This window comes from Heptranchias perlo, chromosome 1 (assembly GCF_035084215.1).
Source record: "Heptranchias perlo isolate sHepPer1 chromosome 1, sHepPer1.hap1, whole genome shotgun sequence".
Classification (NCBI taxonomy): Eukaryota; Metazoa; Chordata; class Chondrichthyes; order Hexanchiformes; family Hexanchidae; genus Heptranchias; species Heptranchias perlo.
The window spans coordinates 50518009-50544972 of record NC_090325.1 but is presented as its reverse complement, the minus strand read 5'-3'; the positions used below and the strand labels follow the sequence as shown (position 1 = coordinate 50544972).

The window sequence follows — 26964 nt, the reverse complement described above, 5'->3', positions numbered from 1 at the left end:
AGTTGCACTCATCCAGGCAGGTGGAGAGTATTCCATCAAACTCCTGACTTGTGCCTTGTAGATGGTGGAAAGGCTTTATGGAGTCAGGAGGTCAGTCACTTGCCGCAGAATACCCAGCCTCTGACCTGTTCTTGTAGCCACAGTATTTATATGGCTGGTCCAGTTAACTTTCTGGTCAATGGTGACCCCAGGATGTTGTTGATGGAGGATTCGGCGATGGTAATGCCATTGAATGTCAAGGGGAGGTGGTTAGACTCTCTTGTTGGAGATGGTCATTGCCTGGCACTAAAGTAACTTTATAACCTTTATAAAACACTGGTTCGGCCACAATTGGAGTGTTGTGTCCAGTTCTGGGCACTGCACTTTAGGAAAGATGTGAAGGCCTTAGAGACGTTGCAGAAGAGATTTACTAGAATGATTCCAGGGATGAAGGTGTTCAGTTACGTGGATAGACTGGAGAAGCTGGGGTTGTTCTCCTTGGAGCAGAAAAGGTTGAGGAGATTTGATGGAGGTATTCAAAATCATGAAGGGTCTAGATAGAGTAGATAAAGAGCAACTGTTCCCATTGGCGGAAGTGTCAAGAACCAGAGGACATAGATTTAAGGTGATTGGCAAAAGAACCAAAGGTGATATGAGGAAGAACTTTTTTTTAATAAATACAGCGAGTGGTTAGGATCTGGAATGCACTGCCTGAGGGGGTGGTGGAGGCAGATTCAATCATGGCTTTCAAAAGGGAACCGGATAAGTACTGGAAAGGAAAAAATTTACAGGGCTATGGGGATAGGGCGGGGGAGTGGGACTAGCCGGATTGCTCTTGCATAGAGCCAGCACAGACTCGATGGGCCGAATGGCCTCCTTCCGTGCTGTAACCTTTCTATGATTCTATGTAATTCTATGTAAATACCCGCCAAGGACAAAAACAGCAAGATGATTTAATAAGATACGAGAGAAGAAGAAACATCTGACGTCTTAATTAGGCACCGGAATCGCGAATTGTTTCAATGATGAACAGCATTTGCCATTATAAAATGTGACAATGTGAAATACATACTGCAAGTTCCTGACGGATGTGCTCAATAGTAGCTTCGAGAGCTCGTGTGCCTCTAGTGGCTTCATCTTCTACAGCCTTTACAGTCTTCAGCAGTGAGGTCACATTGGTCACCATAACCTAACAGGATGCAAGCACTGGATATTAGTCTAAAATCAAAAAGGTAAAGTTTAATCTTTTTATTGAATAACTGTCAACAAAAATTCCACCTTCAAGTAAAGGGTACTCTTAATATAATTTCATTCTAAAATCTCAAGTTAGTGTTGATGGAAAGATTTCTGCTGAAGTTTTGATTTGTGGGTAAATATCTAAGGTAGCTGGGAGACAAAATCTTTTGTTTTTATAAATACTCAAGATAAAAAAAAGAGCATTAATCTCACAAAGATCACCTCAAATGCAATAATTAATGTTCATCTACCATTGTACACTGTTTTGAAACTTGCCCACAGTACAAAATAGATTCCATTCACGCAATGTAAAAGACAAATTCTGTCAGCCACACATAAAACAAGTTATAGCAAGAGGTTCACTGTTTTACAGGTGGAGAGGAAGCTGCAAACAATAGGCACTGTAACAGATAGCGGTTACTGTTGACTTTATCCGGATTTACAAGTTTTACAGGTGGATAAGGTGGTCGAGAAGGCATATGGAATACTTTCCTTTATTAGCCGAGGCATAGAATATAGGAGCAGGGAGGTTATGCTGGAAATGTATAAAACACTGGTTAGGCCACAGCTCGAGTACTGTGCACAGTTCTGGTCACGTTACAGGAAGGATGTAATTGCACTAGAGAGGGTACAGAGGAGATTTACGAGGACGTTGCCAGGACTGAAGAATTTTAACTATGAGGAAAGATTGGTTAGGCTGGGGTTGTTCTCTTTGGAACAGAGGAGGCTGAGGTGTGATTTAATTGAGGAATACAAAATCATGGAGGTGCCTGGATAGAGTGGATAGGAAGGACCTATTTCCCTTAGCAGAGAGGTCAATAACCAGGGGGCATAGATTTAAAGTGATTGGTAGAAGGATTAGAGGCGAGCTGAGGAAAAATGTTTTCACCCAGAGGGCGGTGGGGGTCTGGAACTCACTGCCTGAAAGGGTGGTAGAGGCAGACACCCTCAACTCATTTAAAAAGTACCCGGATGGTCACCTGAACTGCCATCACCTACAAGGCTACGGACCAAGTGCTGGAAAGTAGGATTAGGCTGGGTGGCTCATTTTTGGCCGGTGCGATGGGCCGAATGGCCTCCTTCTATGATTCTATTCCTTAAGGTGATGGCTTCATAAGTAAATTTCTACGTGCAGGGAATAATGTTTAATGCAGTTTAATAACCATTTTGCCTTCAGACACCACGTTTTTGGGTTATTCAATCAACTGCTCACGGAACACAAGTACCAGTGAAGCGGCTTAATTTTAGCACAAAGCTGGTGATCTTTCAAAGTTTTACCTTCCAAATTAAGCAAAACCCCCTTCTTTCATGAAACATGCAACTTGTTTCATATTATTTAATACAGGCTTGAATCCATTTCCTTTAACATGTTATTTAGGGTCAGGTTGGCTAGTGAGATGTTGAGCAGAATAGTTCAAAGGTCAGAACTCATTCAAAACGATGAGAGCAGTTTCATTAATGGTTGATAGCAGTCTCTACCAATAGCTCAGTGGATAAATTATTAATGATGTTTGCTTCTTGATGGCTTCTCTTCACGCACCCCACCTGGTCACCTCCATTATATCCCAAGGTTCCATCCTCGGCCACATTTTTTCCTTATTGGCATAATATTCCTTGATATTATGTATAGGCATATCCATATTTCTTGACTCTACAATTATCTCTGTGCAGTCAGACTGCCTGTCCGACATAGCCATTGAATTTTAGGATGATCAAAGCCATCTATTCAGCCCCTGGGAAAAAAAAAATTGGCATCCTTGCCAATGACTTGCCACCCTCCCTAGCTGCTCACTCAGGATGCACCAGATAGTCTGCATCAGTGTCCTGCTCACCCAATGATGAGTTTCAAACCTCATATCCTGGCTTTACAAACAACTTAATTCCAAACACCCTCTTTGCTGATCTCCCAAGCTCTTACATAAACTCCAAAATACCACTGTCCTCATTTTGTTCCGCACTAGATCTGCATACCCATCACTCCAATGCTCACCAACTTACACTGCCCCCCCACCCGATCACCATTTAAATCGATTTTGAAATCCTCACCCTTTTCTACTAATCCCCCCACAGCGTTGCCCCAAACTATGTGACCTTCTCCACCCTTATGACTAATTCTGAGCCCTCCATTCCTCTAACATTGACCTGTTGTGCATTGCCCCCTCCCTCTATCCTGCCATTGATGGCAGAGATTTCAGCTGTCTCAGCCCTACTGTTACTCCCTTCCTAAACTCCTTCACTTTGCTTCCTCTCTCCTTGCCTTTAAACACCTTCTCATAACCTTCTGAATTGACTATGCCTTTGGTTACCTCTCCTAACTCCACCACTTATTAACAGTATCTATTTTTATTCCGTTAAAGTGCCTTGGGATTTTTTTTTTAAGGTTAAAAATGCTACATACATGCAAGTTTACATATGCCGACTGATCTCTGCTCACTGGGTCAGCGAATTGGGGAACTGTAAACGGCCTTATTGGTTGTTGGCTAGGGAGAACAACCAAATGGCTACTAATGATCATTGAACTGTATCCCATTGTGAGTTACTGTCTTCAGGAGAAATATTGGGGGTGGGGGAAAGAACAGTTGCTGTTTGATTTTGAATCGCACTGAACATTGATATTTATTCTATAACTACCTTGGCAGCGTTCTTGAGTTGATACATGGATGGATCATCTGAAGCTTTTCCTGATGCTCCTTTTGTGGCACTAATAAGATCTCCCAGGGCCTTTGCTACATCTTTCACTGCATTGATTAGTACAACCTGAATAAAGCAACAATATGACAGTCTGATTACAAATGAAATAAAGTTTTTTTTTTACACATTAGATCAAAGAACAAGTGCTTTTTTAATGACTCCTTCAAAAAAGAAAAGCCACCTAACAGCAACCAAAGCATCAACTTACAGCCATTTCAATTTCAAATGAAATGGAATGAAATGACCCAGCTGAATTAAAAATCCAGCCTTACTGCTAGTTGCATTACCATGATGCTAAAATACTACTGCTCTAGTAGAATTGCTCTGGCAAAAGTGAATTGACATACGACATTCACTGAACTGCATCATAAAACTGGATTAGAGAACAACATATGTAAATCCTACAGTAGAAGGTATTTATTTAAAAATACTGCAATGTGGATTGACTTCATTTATCTTTTATTTGAGGACATGTTGGCAGAACACTCAATGCACCTGTTTTAAAATGGAAAGCAGAAAATATATGTGGCTTTTGTAATGACTTATAATAAACTAATGTTAGCGGATTAAAATTACACAATCATAATAATCATAAATGATCATTCAGGAGCTTATGCAATAGAAAGCCTGTAAAAATATAGGGAAAAACAAGAGACCTGAATTTAAATATGCTGGTACAACATGTGAAGTAAATATACAGGCATTGTCCTTTTTAACAGATAGCCTGTATCAGTGGGCCGTGTCACAGAATGGGGGTGGGGCGGGGTGAGTGTTTAAACTATTGCCGTGACTAATAATCAGTCTGGCTGATTTCAGCTAGGTTGTTGGACATACACTAAGAAATGTCGTTCTGCTTCCAGCTGAACTTCTTCAATCTTGGAAAGAGTTAGGGAATATTCTAAATTACCCACCAGAGCCCAAGGTCAACAGGTCAAGTTATAAAAAGGATAAAATAACCTGTGTTTCAGGATCATCTGAGCCCAAACTTGCAGCTCCTAATTTCACCACCTCAGCCAGTCGAGTAATAGTGACAACTGAGGATTGTGCCGCATGTGCTAACTTCTCCTGACTTGCAGCGGCTCCAGATACAAGCAGCTTTGTGTCTTCCACCAGAGCTTTAGCAGTTTTCAGAATGTTCTCCCTAAAATGATTACAAAAGATTAAAGACAAAGGCTAGGTCTCTAAAATATTTAGCAATACAGTTGTGAATGTGATGATTTTTTTTGTTCTTTTTAAGATACAATTCATAAACATGCAATTATAAAAACATGGACACTCTCCAAAACACATCAAAAGACCATGGGCCTGGTCACTTCAGATGAGGAGATCAGGCCAATGTCTGATCTCACAAGCATCAAATAGCTGAAAAACAAAGTTTTAGAGGCTGTATTCAGTCAATCAGAAGCCAATTTTAACAAATGTTATAATAAGAAATTAGGATAAACATGCATTTATATAGCACCATTCATGTCCTCAGGATGCCCCAAAGCATTTTACAGCCAATGAATTACTTCTAAACTCTAGTCACTATAGTTTGTAGGCAAATGTGGCAGTCAATTTGCACACAGTGAGGTCCCATAAACAGGCAATGACGTGAATGATCAGTTAATTTTGTTTGTGTTGTTTGCTGAGGGATACATGCTGGCCAGGATACCAAGAGAACTCCCCTGCTCTTTTTCAAATAGTGCCATGGCATCTTGTGTATCGACCAGAGGGCAGATGGGGCCTCAGATTAATGCCTCTTCCAAAAAAAATAGCACCTCCTACAATGTAGTACCACACTAAAATGCCAGTTTAGATGATGTGCTCAAATCCGGCACTGGGGCTTGAACCCACGACCTTCTGACTGATGATGCTAGCGTGCTACCACTGAGCCAAAGGTGACACAAACTATTTTCAAACATTAATTAAAAGAAAACCAGATAGAAAATTTAGAATAGAGCAGTAACAGCTTATACCTGCTAAGAGTATTATTGTTACAATATTACGGGTCATTTTACTGTCATGGTGAGTGAGCTAAAATATCAAGACTGGCCAATCCAGGGAGTCCAGAATTCCCCAGATCAATCAGTGGTATAAGGATTACATAAAACATCTCACAAACACCATTATGGAACAACACGGAACTACAACAGGAATTAAATATCTTTGCTTGACTGCACTCTTCAGCAAACTGGATTCTGCCCAGGGGTTGGTGAAATGGAGCTTGTATAATAACTTAACAAAATGTACAGACTGGTTTCCTAAGTGACACATTATAAAACTTGCCTAATGGAAATACCAACATCACTTCTACCTAAGATCTGTAAGACACTGGTTGGTGTGTCATTTTGCTTTCATTCGGAGTGAGAGGAGATAGGTTCACCTTTATGATTTCTGGATCTATACAAGTTACCTTGGCTTTATGTTCAACTTCAAGTGAAAACGTACCCCACCCCCGCTGTGGTTGAGAAGTGGGTTGGGAAAATAGAGGAAAATAAAATCAATGGATGAACCCTTCAAGTGGGCACTCAATCTCTGATCAGCTTGAACTGGCAGTGGCCCCAGTGCCATTTTGCTGCTTTTTAGTGAGGGAATGGCTTCTAGTGGGCAATAAATTGCAGTGAGAAGAAATTAACCAGAAATTGTAATTCACCAAATTACTACTAGCACAGTATTTTGTTCTAACCTGTAGAATACAGGGCACTGAATAAAGACATTAGTGGCCCTGTTAGATGTAAGGTACTAAAACTATCTTCCATGAGTTTACCTGTGGTCAGCAAAGGTCTCTTCATTTTCTCGGTTTAGTGTACCTGCTGTAGCGAACATAATGGTTGTGTCCAAATCAGCAATGATACCTGACACAGTACTGGCAGCAGTAATGCAAGCCTGGGTTCCACGGTTTCCTGCCTGCAGGGCTGCCAACACATGGGAAACCTACAAGTGGAAAGAATGAGTTACACAATTTCCAGGTCATAATCCAATATATATGAAACCGACTCACTTGCAACACAGGTGCAATAGCATCACATTCTTTAAAAAAAAATTGAGTGGATTTTCTCAATTGTGGCTTTTGTCAACACACAGTCTTCTACCGCTCAGTTGACCATGACTGTGGGTTTACCTACTACTCAGATTAATTCTACTTACTGATCAGTGTCAAAGTTTGTGATTCTTAGGCCATCTTCCTCAGAAAAGACTTGGAATTATAAGGTCCCAAGAGCTGCTCTCAGTTAAAAGGTGTTAACTTTTCAGGACAGGCCCACGCTGATTAGTGGACACGAATGCAGACATGAGGTATTTAAAATGCATGATGGGTAGTTGTTTAGCAGAGATCCCAAACAATGGCCATTTCATTAGCAATGTATAGCCATTCAGGAAGACGTCTAGCAACTTGGTGTTGATCAACTCTTTTGATCTCTACTGGTCTTTGAAGATTTTTTTTAAAAATCAGGACACCAAAACATTAGTTAGGCAGCAGCAGGCTGCAAGAGGAGAGCCTCTGGCTTGGTCAAGGAGAGCACATCTTCATGTTAAGATAAGGGCTCACCAAAACAGGCTAGCATATGTATGTTATTTATGTATTGTTGTAACAGTACCCAAACAGAAGTTATTCTGATTCTACTAAGTGTGTCTCATTATACTCAGTATTCTGCATGTTTTGTTTACTGTGGAATAAAGCAGCCTAAGAACCAAACCAACTGATGTCACCTTGCCTAATGTTAACTCAGTCCGTCTTTGAGGACATTGAAGGAGTGCGTAAGAAACCTAAGACCCAGACCAGAACAAAAGGAGTTTCACTGTTACACTCCCAGACCCTGCTACCATGCTAGTAGATATGGAGGAATGGGAGTCTACTTCCACAAGTAGATTTTCCAACAACGTTCACCTGAGGAAGGAGGAAGCCTCCGAAAGCTTGTGAATTTAAAATAAAATTGCTGGACTATAACTTGGTGTTGTAAAATTGTTTACAATTGTCAACCCCAGTCCATCACCGGCATCTCCACATCATGACTTCCATAAGAAGTAGATAACCAGACCACTTAAGGGAGTGACTGACGCCACTAGCCAGAGCAGATATCTGCAGCAAATCAGAATTCGTAACAATCAGCCAAGGAAACTGATCTAAGTGCGACAAACTAATCTAGGTCAGTTGTTTCTAGTTTGCCGTCTCAAACAGAAACATTGTCACTTCTGTATGGTGATCCTTTAATGACATGGCTGGCCAAGAACAGATGTAGTCGACTAACACAATGAAGACGAATGATAGGAGATATTGGGAGTCAAGTTTAGAACTAAGCAAAAGTCAATGCATTCCGAACATAGTGAGCCACCCAGTTGCAAGTAGACACACCTTTAACTGAACTGCATGGATTAGTCAGATACTATTCCAACAATTTGCTGTGCTAAAAAAGTTAAATTACAGTACCTGAACGCATATAAAGTTCCACTTCTAAAATGTTCCTTTTGATAGTTCATTACCTTTTCAGAGACTTTCCGGGCACTTTCAATCAGTTCTTTCTTGGTAAAGGCATCGCTGGGACTGCACTGGAGAGCACCAGCTTTGAGAACTAATGAGGCACAATTGTGACCCAGTTCCTGCACACGATTCTTGATATGGTTGCCAATCTAGAAATGGATTTTAAAAACAGATTCTTGGAATACATTGGAAGAGGGTACTGCATAATCAGACTGCCAAAGATTTTTTTTTGTTAATCACAATGCAATAACTCTAACATCCACAAGACTCACTAAAATAAATTAAAAAACATTAGTCAGACTCAGAGCAGATAAAATGTTAGTGCTCTACATTGAGATTTTACCAAATATCTAAATATTTTGGTCACCAAGTCTAAAACCCTAGCAGCATCATTATCAAACAGGTAGCCAAATCATTTAAAACTTGCCAGTGTGGCTCAGTTCCCGCTAGTCAAGTTACATTAGTTGGAAGGAGAAAACAGCCAATCTAAAAACAATGTGGCAATAGCCAATGACAGCAATGTGCAGCTCTGGAAGTTTTCCATAATATCAATTACAACTCATACCTCAAACGCAATCATTTTCTACTACTGTACAAAAGGAAAACTATGGATTTTGCACAGCACAAGAGGGTCTATAGGGATTTGAAAAAAATACTAAGTCGATGTGGACATTATAATAATTGCCATTAAGTATTATTCAAACTATATTATGCACTCAATGTTCAAAGAATGAACTGTACACTAACAAAAAAAATACTGCAAAGATAAGATATAACTGTCTTGGTGTATTAAATCAGGAATGTGTACAATCACAGAGAGTTGTCGACCCATGGAACAAGTTACTGGCACGTGCAGCGAGTGAGGATTTGCTGCAACATTCAAAAGGGAGCCGAGCATGGCTGACGTAACTGTATAGAAGGTGAGTGGGTGGTGGGGGACGTGTCCTGGAATTAGCTTGATCAACTTTGGGAGTTGGAGAGGTATTTTCCAGAGTTTCTTTCCCCTAAATTAGCCTAATTTTTTTTTTTTGCATGGCTGGTTGATGAGTGGGCGGGCGATGGAAGAGGGAGAATAGAAGGGGGTCATGCTATGTGTAAGTGGCACCATGACAGGATCGATGGACCAGTTGGTCCTTTCCAGTCTTTCAACTTTGTATGCACGTATGACATAACATTACAATTGTACAGTAGAAATTACAGTGATACATCAGGTATACACCATGATTTGACAGGTAACACTGCACTATCTTGAGTTACCTCTTCATTTTCAGCAGTTATGGCTGCAGGTTTGGCTTCTTGTGCCAGTTGTCCATAGTCATTGGTAAGCTGGTTGGCCAAAGTTCCCAGCTCATCTGGATTGGTGGTTGTTTTAGTAACCTACGAATAGAATCCAAAATGAGAAACAGAAATTCAAACTCAGACCTAGCATAATGAAGAGGAAACTAAATGAATGGAACCCACCATTTCTTGAACTGTTACAGCAATAGCTTTGGCAGTCTTCACCATGGTGGTCTGGTAGTCAACAAATGAACCCTCTGGTGCACCTGAAGCACTTTCATCGATCTATGTTTAAAACAAAAATACATAGGTTCCTGTCACTTGTCCACATTAAGTGATATATTATTCAATAAAAACAGAACACAGTTATGGATTGCCATCCGTAACCCTCAACCCCTCAGATAATGAAGCAGTCCGTGCCCGCATGCAGCAAGACCTGGACAACATCCAGGCTTGGGCTCATAAGTGGCAAGTAACATTCGCGCCAGACAAGTGCCAGGCAATGACCATCTCCAACAAGAGAGAGTCTAACCACCTCCCCTTGACATTCAATGGCATTACCATCGCTGAATCCCCCACCATCAACGTCCTGGGGGTCACCATTGACCAGAAACTTAACTGGACCAGCCACATAAATACTGTGGCTACAAGAACAGGTCAGAGGCTGGGTATTCTGCGGCGAGTGACTCACCTCCTGACTCCCCAAAGTCTTTCCACCATCTACAAGGCACAAGTCAGGAGTGTGATGGAATACTCTCCACTTGCCTGGATGAGTGCAGCTCCAACAACACTCAAGAAGCTTGACACCATCCAGGACAAAGCAGCCCGCTTGATTGGCACCCCATCCACCCCACCCTAAACATTCACTCCCTTCACCACCGGAGCACCGTGGCTGCAGTATGTACCATCTACAGGATGCATTGCAGCAACTCGCCCAGGTTTCTTCAACAGCACCTCCCAAACCTGTGACATCTACCACCTAGAAGGACAAGGGCAGCAGGCACATGGGAATACCACCACCTGCACTTTCCCCTCCAAGTCACACACTATCCAGACATGGAAATATATCGCCGTTCCTTCATTGCCGCTTGGTCAAAATCCTGGAACTCCCTAACAGCACTGTGGAAGAACCTTCACCACACGGACTGCAGAGGTTCAAGAAGGCGGCTCACCACCACCTTCTCAAGGGCAATTAGGGATGGGCAACAAATGCTGGCATTGCCAGCGATGCCCACATCCCATGAACGAATAAAAAAAACAATTTTTACATTATTTCAAAAAACAGCATAACTACCAATATGCTTTTCTCAAAGTAAAACCGGGAGTTGTGGATACCAATTTACAGGTTTTGACAGTTTTCATAGATAATGAAGAACTAAACTGCTCTGTTTACCACAGCACCTCCAGCATGATATTGATTTCACCTTGTTTATGGCCTGGTTGATAGAGTCCACCATCCCACTCACAACACCTGCAGCACTAGCTACATCACTGAGTGTTCCTGTCAGGTCCTCCACTGCTTCCTTCATCATCTGTACAGACTCATCTAAGGCATCCTGTGTTTGAGCTGCTTGCTAGAAGGGGAAAATAAAATGAACTGAACATGTGCAAATTGATGCTGTATCAGTATATAAAATGTGCAAACTAAACCCATTGTGGAAATTACTATATAATTACATAGTTTTAAAAAGTACTTCACCCCTAAATGGCCAAGCTCTTAATTTTAAGTTTATGCCCCCTTGTTCTGGATTCCCACACCAGCAGAAATAGTTTCTCTATCTCTACCCCATTGAATCCCTTTGTAATTTTAAAGATCTTGATTAGATCATCCCTCAACCTTCTAAACTCAAGGGAATACAAACCAAGCTTATGCAAACTGCACTCAATTTAATCCTTTAAAGCCTTGGTAACATTTTGGTGAAGCTGTACTGTACCCCTTCTAAGGCCAATATATCTTTCCTGAGGTTCGGTGGCCAAAACTGAATGCAGTACTCTGGATGGGATTTCACCAAGTATAACTGAAGCATCACTTTTGTATTCCAATCCCCTTGAGATAATGATTAACAATTCATTAGATTTTTGATTACTCTTTGTGCCTGTACACAAGCTTTTAGTGACCTGTGCACGTGGACACATTATGTATGGAGCTCATTAGCATCCAAGTAGTGTTTTACATTCTGAAAGGACTATTTACTTACATATTACATATTCTCAGATTATAAAACATGGATAATATGAACCTCTGCTACAGAAGTCTCTGCTCCATTCCTACGCTGTAAGGACTGCATGTGCTTAAAACAAGAAGCCTGCATTTGTAAACATAAACCAAATATGGCCACAAGTCTTAATAAATTCCTGAGCATATTTGTTTACCTTTGGATTGCCGCCTGCCTCCTTAGCTGTGTATAGCATCTGAAGTGCAGACTCTGCCAGCGTCTTGGTCTGATCCAACAAATTCATCTGCTGCTGGTGATTGATTGCCTTTGATGCTGCACCGATTGAAGCCATGGTAAGTGGCTCAAAGTAACTTACCATCTGAGATACCTATAAGTTTGTGACACAACACGTCCAACCATGAATCTAAGAAATCCTAATTTACTTCTCAATTTTTCTTTTAGCATAAACTGGCAACTGCTTTTTGTAAGTTAGCACATGAAGTGCTGAACATCGGAGACTATTTTAACTGACACCCGAAAACTTTGGCTTCAAATACCATACAATGCATTATTTTAATATATGGAACAGTGGAATTAATCATATAAAACTTCTTTCTCATTACCACTAGATATTTAAAGAACATAAAGATACAGTACTACATAAACAGACAGCATTGAGTGAACATCTTGTGAACTGGCCAGTCAGAAGCATAATAAAAAATATTAGCATCTTAATAGTATCTCCCGCACATCAGCGCTTTGGGAACTAAAGAATGTTAGCTGCAAATAATTCGAGCAATAACATCAAATCCACACAGAAATTTTACTGTGAGAATAATATGTTTTACAATATGTTGGTTTTTGATTCACAATGAAGCGAAGGCAAATTTTAAATTCAAAAGTATAGTTGTTTTTGTAGTGCTCTTTTAGTTTGGATTCTGGGGGCTGACATCCTTGAGCCAGCTCCCAGCGTTTACATTGCTAAATCTGGCTTCCTTATTCTGATGGCAGACTTGTAGACCCAAGAGAAACTGAGTCTACAAGAGTGCTGCCAGGTTCAGGGGGCTGGATTTAGCAGCGTAAGCAGGAATCAGCTCACGGACATCAGTCTCCAGGAATGCAAACTTAAAAAAATTATCAATACAAAAGTCAGCTATGATTCAAGTATTTTACTTGTGGATGCCAGTCTCTGTTCTCCTTACAGATTGGTTTTACTGATTCACTTCCTCTTCTCCCTGAACTAGCCACAGGGAAGAACACAAGAGCAGTAAGTGTCAACTTTCTGAATTTTGTTTGTAGGGAAGTATCTACTTTGCACCTCCCCAAAACCTCTGACTGAGATCAGGAACTCACCATGTCAGCAATGGAGAAGCAGCATCATATTGCTCTTCAATAGACTGCTTGGCTCATCTGAAGTATCAGTGCAGACATGATGGGTTGAAAGGTCTGTTTCCATGATTCTATGCACTGCAGTATCTCTGTGTTATGTGCTGTGCCCCCATAGCTGCTGGATGCCATGTTTTGCATGTAATAGTTACAGCATTAAGTTTGTACAGCTCTACTTACAGAATTTTAAAAAAAAATATAATCGCACACCCTATATGTTTTGTTACATAGGAAATACCAAGAATCTATTGCCCTGCATGCTACCATTTTACCTTGTGTCCTAATTGTGAGGCCTCAGCACGAGCTGCAGCTGCCACTGGGTCAATCAGATTGCTGATCTCATGGACAGCTCCAGCCATCTGGTCGTGTAATGCCTAATGGAAAATGGGAATAAAAAATAAAACCGTCAGGACAAAACATCTGTTCCAGCTTGGCATTTTTACTGTTCAAGTGGGAGTTCAAGATAACAGAGATTTAAAGAACGAACGAACTTGCGTTTATATAGTGCCTCTTCATGGCCTCAGGAGGTCCCAAAGCGCTTTACAGCCAATTTGAAGTATAGCCACTGTTGCAATATAGCAAACGCAGCAGCCAATTTGCATACAGCAAGGTCCCACAAAGAGCAACGTGATAACGATCAGGTCATCTGTTTATTTAGTGATGTCGGTTGAGGGATAAATATTGGCCAGGACACCAGGGAGAATTCCCCTGTTCTTCTTTGAAATAGTGTCATAGGATCTTTTACGTCCACTTGAGGGGGTAGAAAGTTTAACGTCTCATCCGAAAGACGGCACCTCCGACAGTGCAGCACTCTCCCAGTACTGCACTGGACTGTCAGTCTAGATTTTGTGCTCAAGTCTCTGGAGTGGGACTTGAACCCACAAACTTCTGACACAGAGCAGAGAGTGCTACCACTGAGCCACAGCTGACACCGTTTACAGAATATTAATTGTCACTTGAAAAACTGCATGTTCATTTTTATGTTTACTTTCTCCCCTTTAAAGTGTCTTACCTTCCCCCATCTCCAGGCATGCACTGTGCTCTGGTCACAGGCTGGGACAATCGTAGGTCTCTGGCAATACTGCACAGCAACAATTTGTTAAGAAGCTGGCTAACACGATAGAGTGTGGCTCACCCAAGTTTCCTTCATTCAGGCAAGTGCCTACTCTCAGATGAATTGACCGAGATTGCAAACTTGCCAAATGTGTGTAATGGGTCAATCAAGGACATACACCACGCCTTTGAACTTAGTTACATTTTTGCAGTAAATAAAAACATCAATTGTTTTAATGGAAATTTATCTTAAAACAATAACTGCAATAATATTCAATTAAAAAACTGTGACACAGACGTAATTGAAATACAGAAGATCACTGAGTAAGAAATGTATTTGCTGCTCACCTCTCGAGAGATGTCTTCTCGTGGTGCCAGCTGTTGACTAACTGCTGCCAAAGATGCCTGGTCAACATCCCTGATACATCGATTAAGGACATCAATGGCATCATCACACTCTCTCTGCCCTGGAGCTTTATCTCTGTGAAAGAACAGAAATTAAACATATACTGTGTTGATATCCTGTGATGTGGATTTTACATAAACCCATCTCTAGCTGTAAAGTGATAAGCCTGCTCCAGAATCTTTACATATCCTGTATGACAACAATGTCCTCTGCACATATTGTCATGTGAGGAAAATACTTTTAAAGATAATTTTGATATCTGCATTAGGTTTTTTTTTTGAACTGCTGACTCTGAATGTGTATTTTAAAAGATTTCCAGTCCAAGACAGCCCAAGAGGCTGCAAATTCCTAGTCCAAGCCTGATCACATCAATCAAAGGTAAGATGTGAAGCACATGACTCAAATTTGCAGGACTCTTGAGGTGCACAGTTCCCAAAATCATTGCAAATTTCACACATGAAAAATAAAATTCTTGTGTACTGATTGGAGTTTATTATTGAATTACAGCAAGCAGTACTTTTAAAGTCTATTCTTAAAGAAAGGATTTAACACTCAAACTACCATTTTGCAAAAAGGTTGCATAAAGTGGTGGTGGTGGCAGCAGTGGTGCAGGAAATGATAGTGAAATCTCTACTAAGAATGTATATTACTCCAAAAAAATGTACAATCCTTGAGACAGCATGTCTAAGAGTTTGAATTCCAGCCTTCACTGAGATTTGAATTGAATTAACCTCAACGGTTGCATTTTGCGAACTTGGCAAGACCACCAGATGGAGCACTCCATTTCCAGTAAGAGGGAAAGTTGAGTGCTTCCATCTGCCCTGCATTAGTAGGTTGACCCTTCAATATGGAGCATCATCAATGGCAATCAGATGTCGGTGACCTAAGCCAGTCGCACCTCCTGAGCTAAAGTAACTGCAAGCTTTGCGGCCCATAGCTTTTAAACTAAAAATGACCCTGGAGTGCTTAATCGTGGTGGGAGTGAAAGAGGCAGTAGCAAACATCCGAGTTTTGCATGATATTTAAAAAAAATTAAACTGATTGGATGGTGAAACATGAACAGTTGAACATGTTGAGCAATTTCTATATATGCCATTGCATTATGCATAAAAGGCAAGTTCAGTTAGCACTTCCTGGAATTCAAGTTCAGTCGCAAAACATGGACTAGAACTGTCACACTGTCAGGTATGAATTGTAGGTCTTTGCTAGGAATGAGATCTAATATTAAAAACAGTGAGTCAGATTGGAAAGTCACATATTTAAAAGAAATAGATGCATAAATATATGCATTTCACTGCAGATGAGTCAACAGGTTTGCAATCCATTAAACACACCTGATGTTTATATTCATCTATACACATCCCTATCTTCAAAATCAAGAACTTCGGCAAAACATTTCTACCTTCTAACAGAATTTATTAACCACTCAGATAAAAAATGGCAGTAATTACAAAAATGATGCGATAATCAAGGAGGAAGCATATGTCTCTAAGAATAGAAGAGAGCCAACTTCAGTGATTTGAGAAGGGACCCTGCACAGATGGAATGGAAACAAAGATTGGGCAAGAAAACAGTAAATGAGCAATGGCAGGCCTTTAAGGCAGAGATAGTTCGAGTACAAACCAAGCATATTCCCATTAGGAGGAAAGATAGGGCATCCAAAGCTAGAGCTCCCTGGATGACAAAGGAAACAGAGGTTAAAATAAAAGAGCTTTATGACAAATGTCAGGTGCAGAATACAGTTGAAAACCAGACAGAATACAGAGTGTGCAGGGGAGAATTGAAAAAGGATTTAAGGACAGAGAGAATGAGAAAAGATTAGCAGGTAACATAAAAGGGAACCCAAAAATCTTTTATAAACATATAAAAAGTAAAAGGATAGTTAAAGGAATGGTAGGGCTGATTAGGGACAAAGAAGGCAATCTTCTTGTGGAGGCAGAGGGCATGACTGAGGTGCTGAATGAATACTTTGCATCTGTCGTCACAAAAGAAGGGGATGAAGTTAATATTGCAGTAGAGGAGGAGGGAGTAGAGATATTGGATAGGATAAAAATAGATAGAGAGGAGGTGCCAAATAGTTTGGGATCACTCAAAGTTAACAAGTCACCCGGTCCAGATGGGATGCATCCTAGGTTGCTGAGGGAAGCAAGGGTGGAGGATAGCAGAAGCTCTGACCGCAATCTTTCAAACCTCCTTGGATATGGGAATGGTGCCAGAGGACTAGAAGATTGCAAATGTTACACCCCTGTTCAAAAAAGGGGAGGGGGATAAACCTGGTAACGACAGTCCAGTCAATCTAACGTCAGTGGTGGGAAAACTACTAGAGACCACAGTCAAGGACAAAATTAACTCTCACTTAGAGAAGCATGGGTTAATAAGGGACAGCCAACATGGATTTGTTAAAGGCAAATCGTGTCTGACTAACCTGACTGAGTTCTTTGATGAAGTATCAGAGAAGGTTGGTGAAGGTAGTGCAGTAGATGTGTATATGGATTTTCAAAAGGCATTTGATAAAGTATCACATAACAGACTTATTCGGAAAATAGAAGCACATGGGATTAAAGAGACTGCTGTAACTTGGGTACATAATTAGCTATGGCGAGGAGGCAGAGAGTAGTGGTGAATGGATGTTTTACTGACTGGAGAGAAGTATGCAGTGGGGTCCCTCAGGGATCAGTATTAGGACCATTGCTATTCTTGTTATACATAAATAACCTGGACTTGGGTATAGGGAGTACAACTTTGAAGTTTGCAGATGACAAAACTTGGCAACGTAGTAAATAGTGAGGAAGACAGTAGCAGACTTCAGGAGGACAGACAGACTGGTGAAATGGGCAGACAAATGGCGGATGCAATTTAATGTGGATAAGTGTGAAGTGATGCACTTTGGAGAGGCAGTATAATCTAAATGGCACTATTTTTTGTGGGGGGGGGGGGGGGGTGCAAGAGCAGAGGGACCTGGGGGTGCATATTCACAAATCTTTGAAGGTGGTGGGGCAAGTTGTTAAAGCGTAGGAGATACTTGGTTTTGTAAATAGGGCCACTGAATACAAAAACAAGGAAGTCATTCTAAACCTTTACATATCACTGGTTAGGCCTCAGCTAGAATATTGTGTACAATTCTGGGCACCACACTTTAGGAAGGATGTCAAGGCCTTGAAGAGGGTATAGAGGAAATTTACCAGATGATATCAGGGATGAGGGACTTCAGTTATGTGGAGAGATTGGAGAAGCTGGGATTGTTCTTCTTAGAGCAAGGGGGTTTTGATAGAGCAAGTAGGGAGAAACTGTTCCCTCTGGCAAGTGGGTCAGTAACCAGAGGTCTTAGATTTAAAATAATTGTCAAAAGAACTAGAGGGAAAATGAGAAGAAATTTTTTTCACACAGTTGTTGAGATTTGGAATGCACTACCTGAAAGGGTGGTGGAAGCAGATTCCATAGAAACTTTCAAAAGGCAGCTGGGCATGTACTTGAAGAGGACTAATTTGCAGGGTTATAGGGAAATAGCTGGGGTGTGGGATTAAATTAGACAGCTCTTTCAAAGAGCCAGAAGAGACATGATGGACCAAATGGCCTCCTTCTGTGCAGTATGATTCTATGATTCTAATGTGATGGAAGACACAAATCACAAAGGAAGACAAAGCTTAAAGCACAGGCAGGCCGTAGCTTGCAGCCCATGTGACAGATGCTGCAGTTTTTAGCCATGTTTTTGATTTTAATCGTTTGACATATGCATCATATACGGGGCTGACTAATGCAAATCTTGCACCTGGGATTTTTAAAATATGGATGGCTCTATTTCAGAAAAATTATTGGTGACTGTGGAGTTTACATTAAATGCAACATAGGATAGCCCACTGTTCAAAGATGTACCTTGAAAGTGGCAACCCTGGTAATATTGGGGAGAGAGGTGGTCAATAATAGATTTATTAAAATAACTAATGCAAGTGTGTGCTTTTTATAGAAACAGATAGTCCACCACTCCATTGATTTACAATTATAAATGCCGTGCAAAACTTAGAGGCTTACTATTGCCTCTGAACACCAAATAACTAAGATTTTTAACAACAGTATATACAGCTCCTTTAAAGGAGGACATGCGCAGGAGTAGATACTTAAATAGTAGTGGAGTGTACAACAGATGGAACAAACCATAAATTAAAAAAGTGCAGGGAATGTATTACAACATCGTAAAACAATCTGTAAGAGCTTAGGCAATTTAGAGTCATCCAAATCACAGATCAATGTTACAAAGACTTAACACAGTTCCAAGAATTTTTTAAAAAGCAGTTATTAAAGTCAACATTATAGGTAATGGAGATTAAGCTCTGTGTAATGTTAGACTGAAACCAAGTCAAATTGTTATACAAGCGTACTTTACTTTTAAATGCAAGTTATCAAAACAACTTTGTTTAATGAAAATAAATACCTGATTGAAGTAATGAGTTTCTTGATAGAATCAGAGACAGTTCGAGAATGTCCAGCCAAGACAGACCATTTTGGTGGGTCTTTTGGGTTTACAGCAAGGGATCGGGCAGTCTGAATGAGGCCAGTTGAACTATCCAGCATTGTCCTTGCAGCCACGACAATGGGCTCCATGGCATTAAGACCCTGCCACCAAAAAAAAAACGCAAATACATATGCATACATTGTTAAGCAATTAATTGTACTGCTTATACATTGTTTTATGCAACATACCTGTTAAAAGAGCAGTCAATAGTTCAGTTAGAGATTGGACGCCCTCATGTGGGCAAGTGCTGGAAGTTTTCATGTTGACTCCAATGATTAAAAGTGCAATTATACTGTAGCCTTTGCACTGCTGCATTGGTGTCAGTTTAGCATTTTGTGTCAGGTGTGCAACCAACTTGTGTAACCACCTTGAGGTAGCCTTTGGTTTTACACCAACTGTAGAAAAATGTTAAGGACAGTTTGCTCCCCCCAGCAGCTCTTTCTGAAAATTACAGATTTTACAAACTCTTAATTACACATGCATAATTTTGCTTTCCCCTAGAGTGCAGAACAATATAACTTAGTACTGTCTGCTCTCAGTGCTTTAAAAGCAGTTACTGGAGTCCAACAGTACCTGAAGTATAACTGCAGCATTAGAGAAAAAGTATCAAATCCTGTATAGATGATTGGCACTCCTATTCCTTATCAAAATCACCACAGCACTGAATTAGTGATCATCGTCCACAGCTACAAGGTAGATTCCCATTCTATCTCAAACTATGGTTCTCGTGTCATCATTAGCATTCTTTGCTAATGGCCAAGGTATCGATTCAAAGATTTGTTTGTTATGCATTGTTTTAATCGCAGTTGAAGACACTTTATATTCATAATTGAATTAATCAAAACTGCTCATTGGACACCTTCATTACGCCATTAGGATAATTACAGTTCCCTTTCTACATCATGGAACTAACTTGGTTTATACTGTACCTCAGGACTAATCTGAGCTGGAATGCTGGCAAACTCTGGGTTGGAAGCAAAAGCTGTCAGATTCTCTACTGCTTCTATTAGAGGAACTGTTCCAGCACGGCACTTCTCACGGTTCTCGTCTGTGAATGCACCATCGAGAGCCTGTATTTTTAAGAAAAAAGTTTTTTAAAATTGTTCTTGGATTGATAGTATATGCCCAAACTAACTGTCTACTCATTAAAAAAAAGTTACCTTCATTTTATAGATTAGACTGTGCCTACATTTTAGCACCAAAATGTGCCAGTTCTTAGGAACAGGAGTAGGCTATTCAGCCCCTCGAGCCTGTTCCATCATTCAATTAGATCATGGCTGATCTGTATCTTAACTCCATTTAACTGCCTTGGTTCCATAACCCTTGATACCCTTGCCTAACAAAAATCTATCAATCTCAGTTTTGAAATTTTCAATTGACCAAGCCTCAACAGCTTTTTGGAGGGAGAGTTTTCCAGATTTCCACTACCCTTTGTGTGAAGAGGTGCTTCCTGCCATCATCCCTGAATGGACTAGCTCGAATTTTAAGATTATGCCCCCTTGTTCTGGACTTCCCCACCAGAGGAAATAGTTTCTTTCTACACTATCAACTTCTTCAATCATCTTAAACACCTCAATTACACTTAATTACACATGCATAATTTTGCTTTAAACACCTCAATTGAGTAATCTTCTATACTCAAGGGAATACAAGCCTAGTCTATGCAACCTGATCTCATAATTTAATCCTTTTAGCCCCAGTATCATTCTGGTGAACTACGAAGGTCAATATATCCTTCCTGAGCTATGGTGCACAGAACTGAACTCAGTACTCTAAATGGGGTCTATCCAGAACTTTATATAAGTAACATAACTTCCACCCATGGTATTCCAGCCCCTTTGAGATAAAGGTCAACATTCCATTAGTCTTAATTATTTTTTGTACATATCTACTAGTTTTTAAAAAGTGATTTCTGTACTTGGATCCCTAAATCTCTCTGCTCCTCCACAGTTCCTAGCTTCTTACCATTTAGATTTATCTTTCTACCTCACACTTCCCCACATTTCTCAATCTGCCACAGTTTTGCTCACTCACTTAATCTACCAATGACCCTTTGCAACTTTCTGCTCCCATCTACACTATTTACTGTGCCACCTAACTTGGTGTTGTTAGCAAACTTGGATATACGGCTCTCTGTTCCTTCATCCAAGTTATTTATAGTGAAAATAACTACAGTGAAAAGCTAAGGCCCCAGTCTAGATTGCTGGGGGACACCACTAGTCACATCCTGCCAATTTGAGTACATACCCATTAACCCTATTCCCTGTCTCATACCTCCTAACAAATTCCCTTCAACTATAACAATCTCTATTGGATCAAACTCAGTTAGTGCAAGTCTGAGGGTAACCTACAGAAATTCTACTAAAACTGCCACATTCTTCCTCAGCAGCAGCTTTGTTTTCTAAGAAATAAAAGTGACTTATATGTGGTCCCTTAGACATTTGTCACTTACTGACTCAATTCCATATAAATTGCTACCAGAAGAACCATATTCATCTGTAAACACAAATTTCCCAGGAGATACCTTGATTGTCTTCACAAGGTTGGCCGTACTATTTGCCACCTCCTTGGCTGATTGAACAAACTGCCTCTTAGCAACAGGGTTGGATGTCTTGGCTGAGGCTAGACGGCAAGCATTGCACAAGGCAGAAGTGTGTTTTGCAACAATGGTGGCAGCAGACAAGACCTACGGTGAGAAAAACATTTTGAGCTAAAGGCTTCCCACAATTGTCCTGGGAGCTCCAAAGATGAAGTTACTGTAAAGATAAATGTTTTGATACTGTAACAGCAAGAATTAATCTTACCTGTGACTGGATACAGGCCGGGTCCACCAGGTTCTGACAAGCCATTTGGATTGCTTGATTGGCTCGGGCAAATTGAGCTGGATCAACTAATCCTTGCTGACCGGCGTGACTGTTGGGATCCGAGATTCCTACAAGGTAAGCTGCCTGGGGGTTAAGATTTAAAAAGGTTATTGAAGGTATTTGGATATTTTTTTTTAAAAACTCATTTTTGTACCTTTTCAAGTTGCTCACTACCTTCAATCTTCCTTCCAATCCAAATTGCAGACTCCTCTTTTCATATTGGCCAAGTGTGGAACTAAACATTCATTACTTTTTCTTTCCTCTATTTGATTTCTCCTCACACCACAGTGCAGCACCACATGGCGATGCAACATGCTAACGGCTTTGCTAACAAAAATTAGTATGGTAGCATAGTGGTTATGTTACTGGACTAGTGATCCAGAGGACTGGACTAATAATCCAGAGGCATGGCATGAGTTCAAATCCCACCATGGCAGCTGGGGAATTTAAATTTAGTTAATTAAATAAAATCTGGAATTAAAAGCTAGTATCAGTAATGGTGGCCATGAAACTACCTTTATTTTCGCTTTCTGAAAGTTCAATAACCATATTGCCCAAAAAGCACTTACTAACACAATTAAACAAGCTCTCTCAATGGCCTAGCGAGGATGGGGTGTGAGTTATACAAGAAGGTCCCAGCTCCGATCCCTGGTCTGTGCTGAGTTAGTTGATCTTAGATTGGAAAGTGGTAGGATGCCACAATTGGCTTCTCTCCTTGGTTAGGGAGAGGACATTGGCAAGGGTTCCTGCTGCTGACCAGCAATGTTTGCTGAAAGTACCAATGTGGATATCCAATGAGGACAGGGTCAGACTGAAATGAGATGCCCCCACTGTATGAATAGCCTGCCAATACTCCCTACACATGAATGTAGCCACTCGGGTGAGGTATTAAGGTGCCTGTGAAATTATGCCCTGGAAAGGAGTCAATATCTTCAAGGAAGGAGAGAATTGGCAGAGAAAAATTGTTGAGGAAGAAATAATTCTAAACCTCTCCCCCAAAAACTTCGATGATTCTAAAATTTTAAGAATTCCATATTCCAACATGTCACTTATGCATTTGGAAGACAGCAACCGTACAGAACACTTCCTCAATGATAATGTGCTTGCTCCCTTTTACTTGCCACACTTGCATCATTTCTACATAGGTATAAGCATGATTTGATTTATACAATTTTCTCTTTTTGAAAAAATTGTTTACCTGGGCAGCTGCTTCTGTAAGTCCACATAAAGCCTTGGAACCAGAGCTTACTGAATCACCGAAGGCTGGTAGGTCACTGTTTTTAGCATTGTGGGAGATTCCAGTCATTGCCTCTCCAAGAACCTACACAAAAATCAAATGACAAAATGCTAAAATGTCTGAATTTCACAAGCAAGATTAAAGATAAAAGCAACTGACTGAAGATTGGATTTTTCAATTTTAATATCAAATATTCATACAGGAACATAATTCATAACATTCCACTGCATTTCATTTGAACATTTTAAGTGAAACTATTCACGTGTTAATCTTTCTTAAATTCCTTCAGGCAACAAATGCAAAAACAAGGAAATTCTACCTCAAAGACACACAGTGCTGGTCAGACCTTATTTGGAGTAGTGTTCTGTTTTGGAAGGCTATTCTGGATTTAGAGGGAATACACTAATGATTCTCAAGAAAAGTACCTGGAATGAAGTGAGACTGGGTAAACTTGGGTTGTATTCCTTGGGATGAGATATCTTTCAGATGAGATGTTAAACTGAGGCTCTGTCTACTTGTTTAGGTGGACATAAAAGTTCCCATGGCACTGACTGACAAGGAGCCAAGAGTTCTTTGGGTGCCCTGGCCAACATTCTTCTGCAAATATCACTACCACAACAGAATAACCAATAGGTCATCTCATTTCTTGTTTGTGGGACTTTGCTGTGCACAAATTGGTTGTTACATCTGCCTTTATAACAACGGTGAAACCCGTTGGGACATTCCAGGGGTTTTATAAATGGAAGTTCATTCTTTCTTCTAAGGTTGAGGTGGTTTCAGTGAGGTGTTTGAAATAATGAAGGAAATTGACAAGGAAGGCAGCAGAATTCAGATCAGAGGGTTTTAATCTTAAAGTTAGAATTAAGCGAATCCAGGAAAAATCTCTTCACACAAAGGGTTGTGAGAATAAGAAAAGAACTGCCCCATAGGCCATAGATGCAGAATCAATTGTTGTTTAAAAGAAAGATTGATTATTTGGGCAGTAAGGAACATGCAGAGGAGGAAGGAAATTGGGATTATAGAGATAGAGCTGCCATGACTAACAAAATGGCAGAGCAGGCTCGGTGGGTAAAATGACATACTCCTGTTCCCGTGCAATTCTCTATCTACTTCAGAATGCCTAATTTTAGCTTACATAACAAATATACTAAAGAACACGTAGACTTTAATAGTTAAAAAGTGCTTCACAAAAATATAATTCATGTGTAACTAAAAAACATCTTCAATAAAGGACTTTGGGCAAAATGTACTTAATTAACCTTGTAATAGAAAGGTTGAATCACTCAGCAAAAGACATTCAATAGAAAATGTGCCATTAATCTAAAAAAAATAAACTTCCATATTTTCTTAGTAATACATCCTTAGGCACACATTCTTGATTTAAACAAACAAGATGGACCGTCAAACAAAATGGCAAAATGTCCAGGTTGAAATGGTCAGTAAATAATGGTTGTTCTTCACGGAACAATTGAGTTTTGTAAACATTCACATATGTACCTTGGAATTTTCCATCACACTGTCAATGCAATCAAAGTAAGACAAGTCATTGACGGCCTCAGTGGGATTGTCAAGCATTCCTCTGACAGTCTGCAAGAAAACCACATTTCAGGTTTATATAGTAAGTCACGAGAACAGTGCCCCAGCAAATTCAACATTGTAGTTTAGCTAAACTGTAATACATGACACAAACTTGTTCAGTACTGTAGTACAGCTGCACTCTGCTGTACTCATATCGATCACTTCTATAAATTTCTAATGAAATGACTTTATTCATGGTATCCTGGCAATATGACTTTTTAAAATATCTATCCTGCTCCAATTCATCTTTTACTAAATTTTCCACCATCTACAATATTAAAAACGTTATGTATGCATTTATTTCCTGTCAACATTTCCCAGTATAAATTCCTAAGTTCCCATTTACAATGGGAGCTGCCCCTGTACTGCAGAGAAGCTGTCATGTGCCAAACAACTCAACTTCTCTACTTCCATAAGTTTTGTTATTTAACTATAAATAATATTTTTAGTTAATACTTTGATTTTATAAGAACAAACACATGACTTTAATATGGGGAATTACATCTGTGTTTCCTGGTCTAATTATCTTCTGCCTTCTAACCTTGCTTCTTCTGAAGACCACACTTAGGCTTGACTCCCTATGTGCAATAGCACTAGAGATTGACTAGTTATATTAAATTCAGTATGTGTCATACATTTCATTCAGAAGTCCTATGCACATTTCTATGGAAAATTTCTTATTAAACTGTCCATTTTGATGTAACGCTAGGCTGTGATGCTGCTAGGTGGCACTGTGATTGGAATTCCAATGTTAAATGCCGAGTTAAGAATTTATATCTTGCCAATCACATCTCAACATTTAGCAGGGTGCTCATGTCTACTTTTTCCCCCAAAAGCAACATTGACAAAATATGTTGATCAGTGATTGACTGAAGCGCTCCCCCTTCCTGTACAGATCATGAAGCCATTAATTTGCAATTTGATACATGCAGCACACCTCAGTCACTAAGGACGTTACCGCAGCAAAAACATTGAAACGAACCATGCCCGTACACCACAAATGCATGCTTGCACAAATGCATTTTTTGCTGGCTCCAACTTTCCCAGTGACAGAAGCAGCTTTGTATAGGCAACTAGTATGAAGACTGCTGATTTTTTTAAATTTTAAAACAACTTCTTTTGTCTTCCCTGCTCTTCAAACCATGTGCATCATAAAGAGGACAGTTTTAGAAATATATAACAGAAGTAGGCCATTCAGTCCCTCAAGCATGTTCCACCATTCAATTAGATCATAGCTGATTTGTATCTCAACTCCAGTTACCCACCTTTGATCCATATCCCTTGATACCCTCACCTAACAAAAATCTAGCAATCTCAGTCTTGAAAATTTCAATTGACCCAGCATCCACAGCTTTTTTGGGGATCGAGTTCCAGATTTCCACTATCCTTTGTGTGAAAAAGTGCTTCTTGATTTCACTCCCAAAGGGCCTAGCTCTAATTTTATTATACCCTCTTGTTCTGGATTTCCCTACCAGAGGAAATGGTTTCCCTCTATCTACCCTATCAAATCCGTCAATCATTTTAAATATTTCGATTAGATCACCCATCAACCTTCTAAACTCAAAGGAAGACGTTTATGCAAACTGTCCTCATAATTTAACCCTTCAAGCCCTGACATTCTGGTGAATCTGTGCTGTAACCCTTTCAAAGCCAATACATCTTTCCTGATGTTCAGCGCCCAAAACTGAATGCAGTACTTTAGATGGGGTCTGACCAAGGCTCTGTACAACTGAAGCATCAGTTTTCACTTTTGAATTTCAATCCCAGTTTCGTTAGCAGGAGGGCAAAAGCCTGAAAATACATTATTTTTTTTTTAAAAAGTGCTTTACAAAAACTTTATAAAGCAGTTTTGTTTCTGCTGTTTGTAAACTTGACTGCTTCACAGCTTCAGACAAATCTAAGTCTAGCTGTTGGAGGCATTTAATTCCTAAATCTGATCACAGTAAGCCAGCTGCTGTGATCCTGCTGCAAACTCCTGGCATAAAGTATACCCAGAGTGTGTAAGTGGCCAAAAGAAGCTTCTGTTTGAGAGAAAAGGGCCTTAACAGGTCTTGTGTAAAACAAATATCACCCATTTGCCACTTCAATATTTTTTCAATGCTAAATAGTAAATTAAGAAATTATGATGCAG

General features: G+C 40.1%; 1 protein-coding gene across 3 annotated transcripts in view; it reads right to left on the bottom strand.

The window, feature by feature from the left end:
* tln1 (talin 1) overlaps nucleotides 1–26964 on the bottom strand; it is a 241293-nt gene that overhangs the window by 21334 nt on the left and 192995 nt on the right. For all 3 annotated transcript variants that reach the window (XM_067984951.1, XM_067984967.1, XM_067984959.1), the window contains 17 exons: nucleotides 24753–24842; nucleotides 23217–23339; nucleotides 21959–22102; nucleotides 21679–21840; nucleotides 20084–20224; nucleotides 19074–19255; nucleotides 14587–14719; nucleotides 13458–13559; nucleotides 12017–12187; nucleotides 11068–11217; nucleotides 9827–9928; nucleotides 9623–9742; nucleotides 8368–8514; nucleotides 6656–6822; nucleotides 4864–5047; nucleotides 3847–3972; nucleotides 1052–1168 (listed from right to left, as the gene is read on the bottom strand). In XM_067984951.1, the coding sequence (XP_067841052.1) occupies nucleotides 1052–1168; nucleotides 3847–3972; nucleotides 4864–5047; nucleotides 6656–6822; nucleotides 8368–8514; nucleotides 9623–9742; nucleotides 9827–9928; nucleotides 11068–11217; nucleotides 12017–12187; nucleotides 13458–13559; nucleotides 14587–14719; nucleotides 19074–19255; nucleotides 20084–20224; nucleotides 21679–21840; nucleotides 21959–22102; nucleotides 23217–23339; nucleotides 24753–24842 (2361 nt within the window). The remainder of the gene's footprint in view (nucleotides 1–1051; nucleotides 1169–3846; nucleotides 3973–4863; nucleotides 5048–6655; nucleotides 6823–8367; nucleotides 8515–9622; nucleotides 9743–9826; nucleotides 9929–11067; nucleotides 11218–12016; nucleotides 12188–13457; nucleotides 13560–14586; nucleotides 14720–19073; nucleotides 19256–20083; nucleotides 20225–21678; nucleotides 21841–21958; nucleotides 22103–23216; nucleotides 23340–24752; nucleotides 24843–26964) is intronic.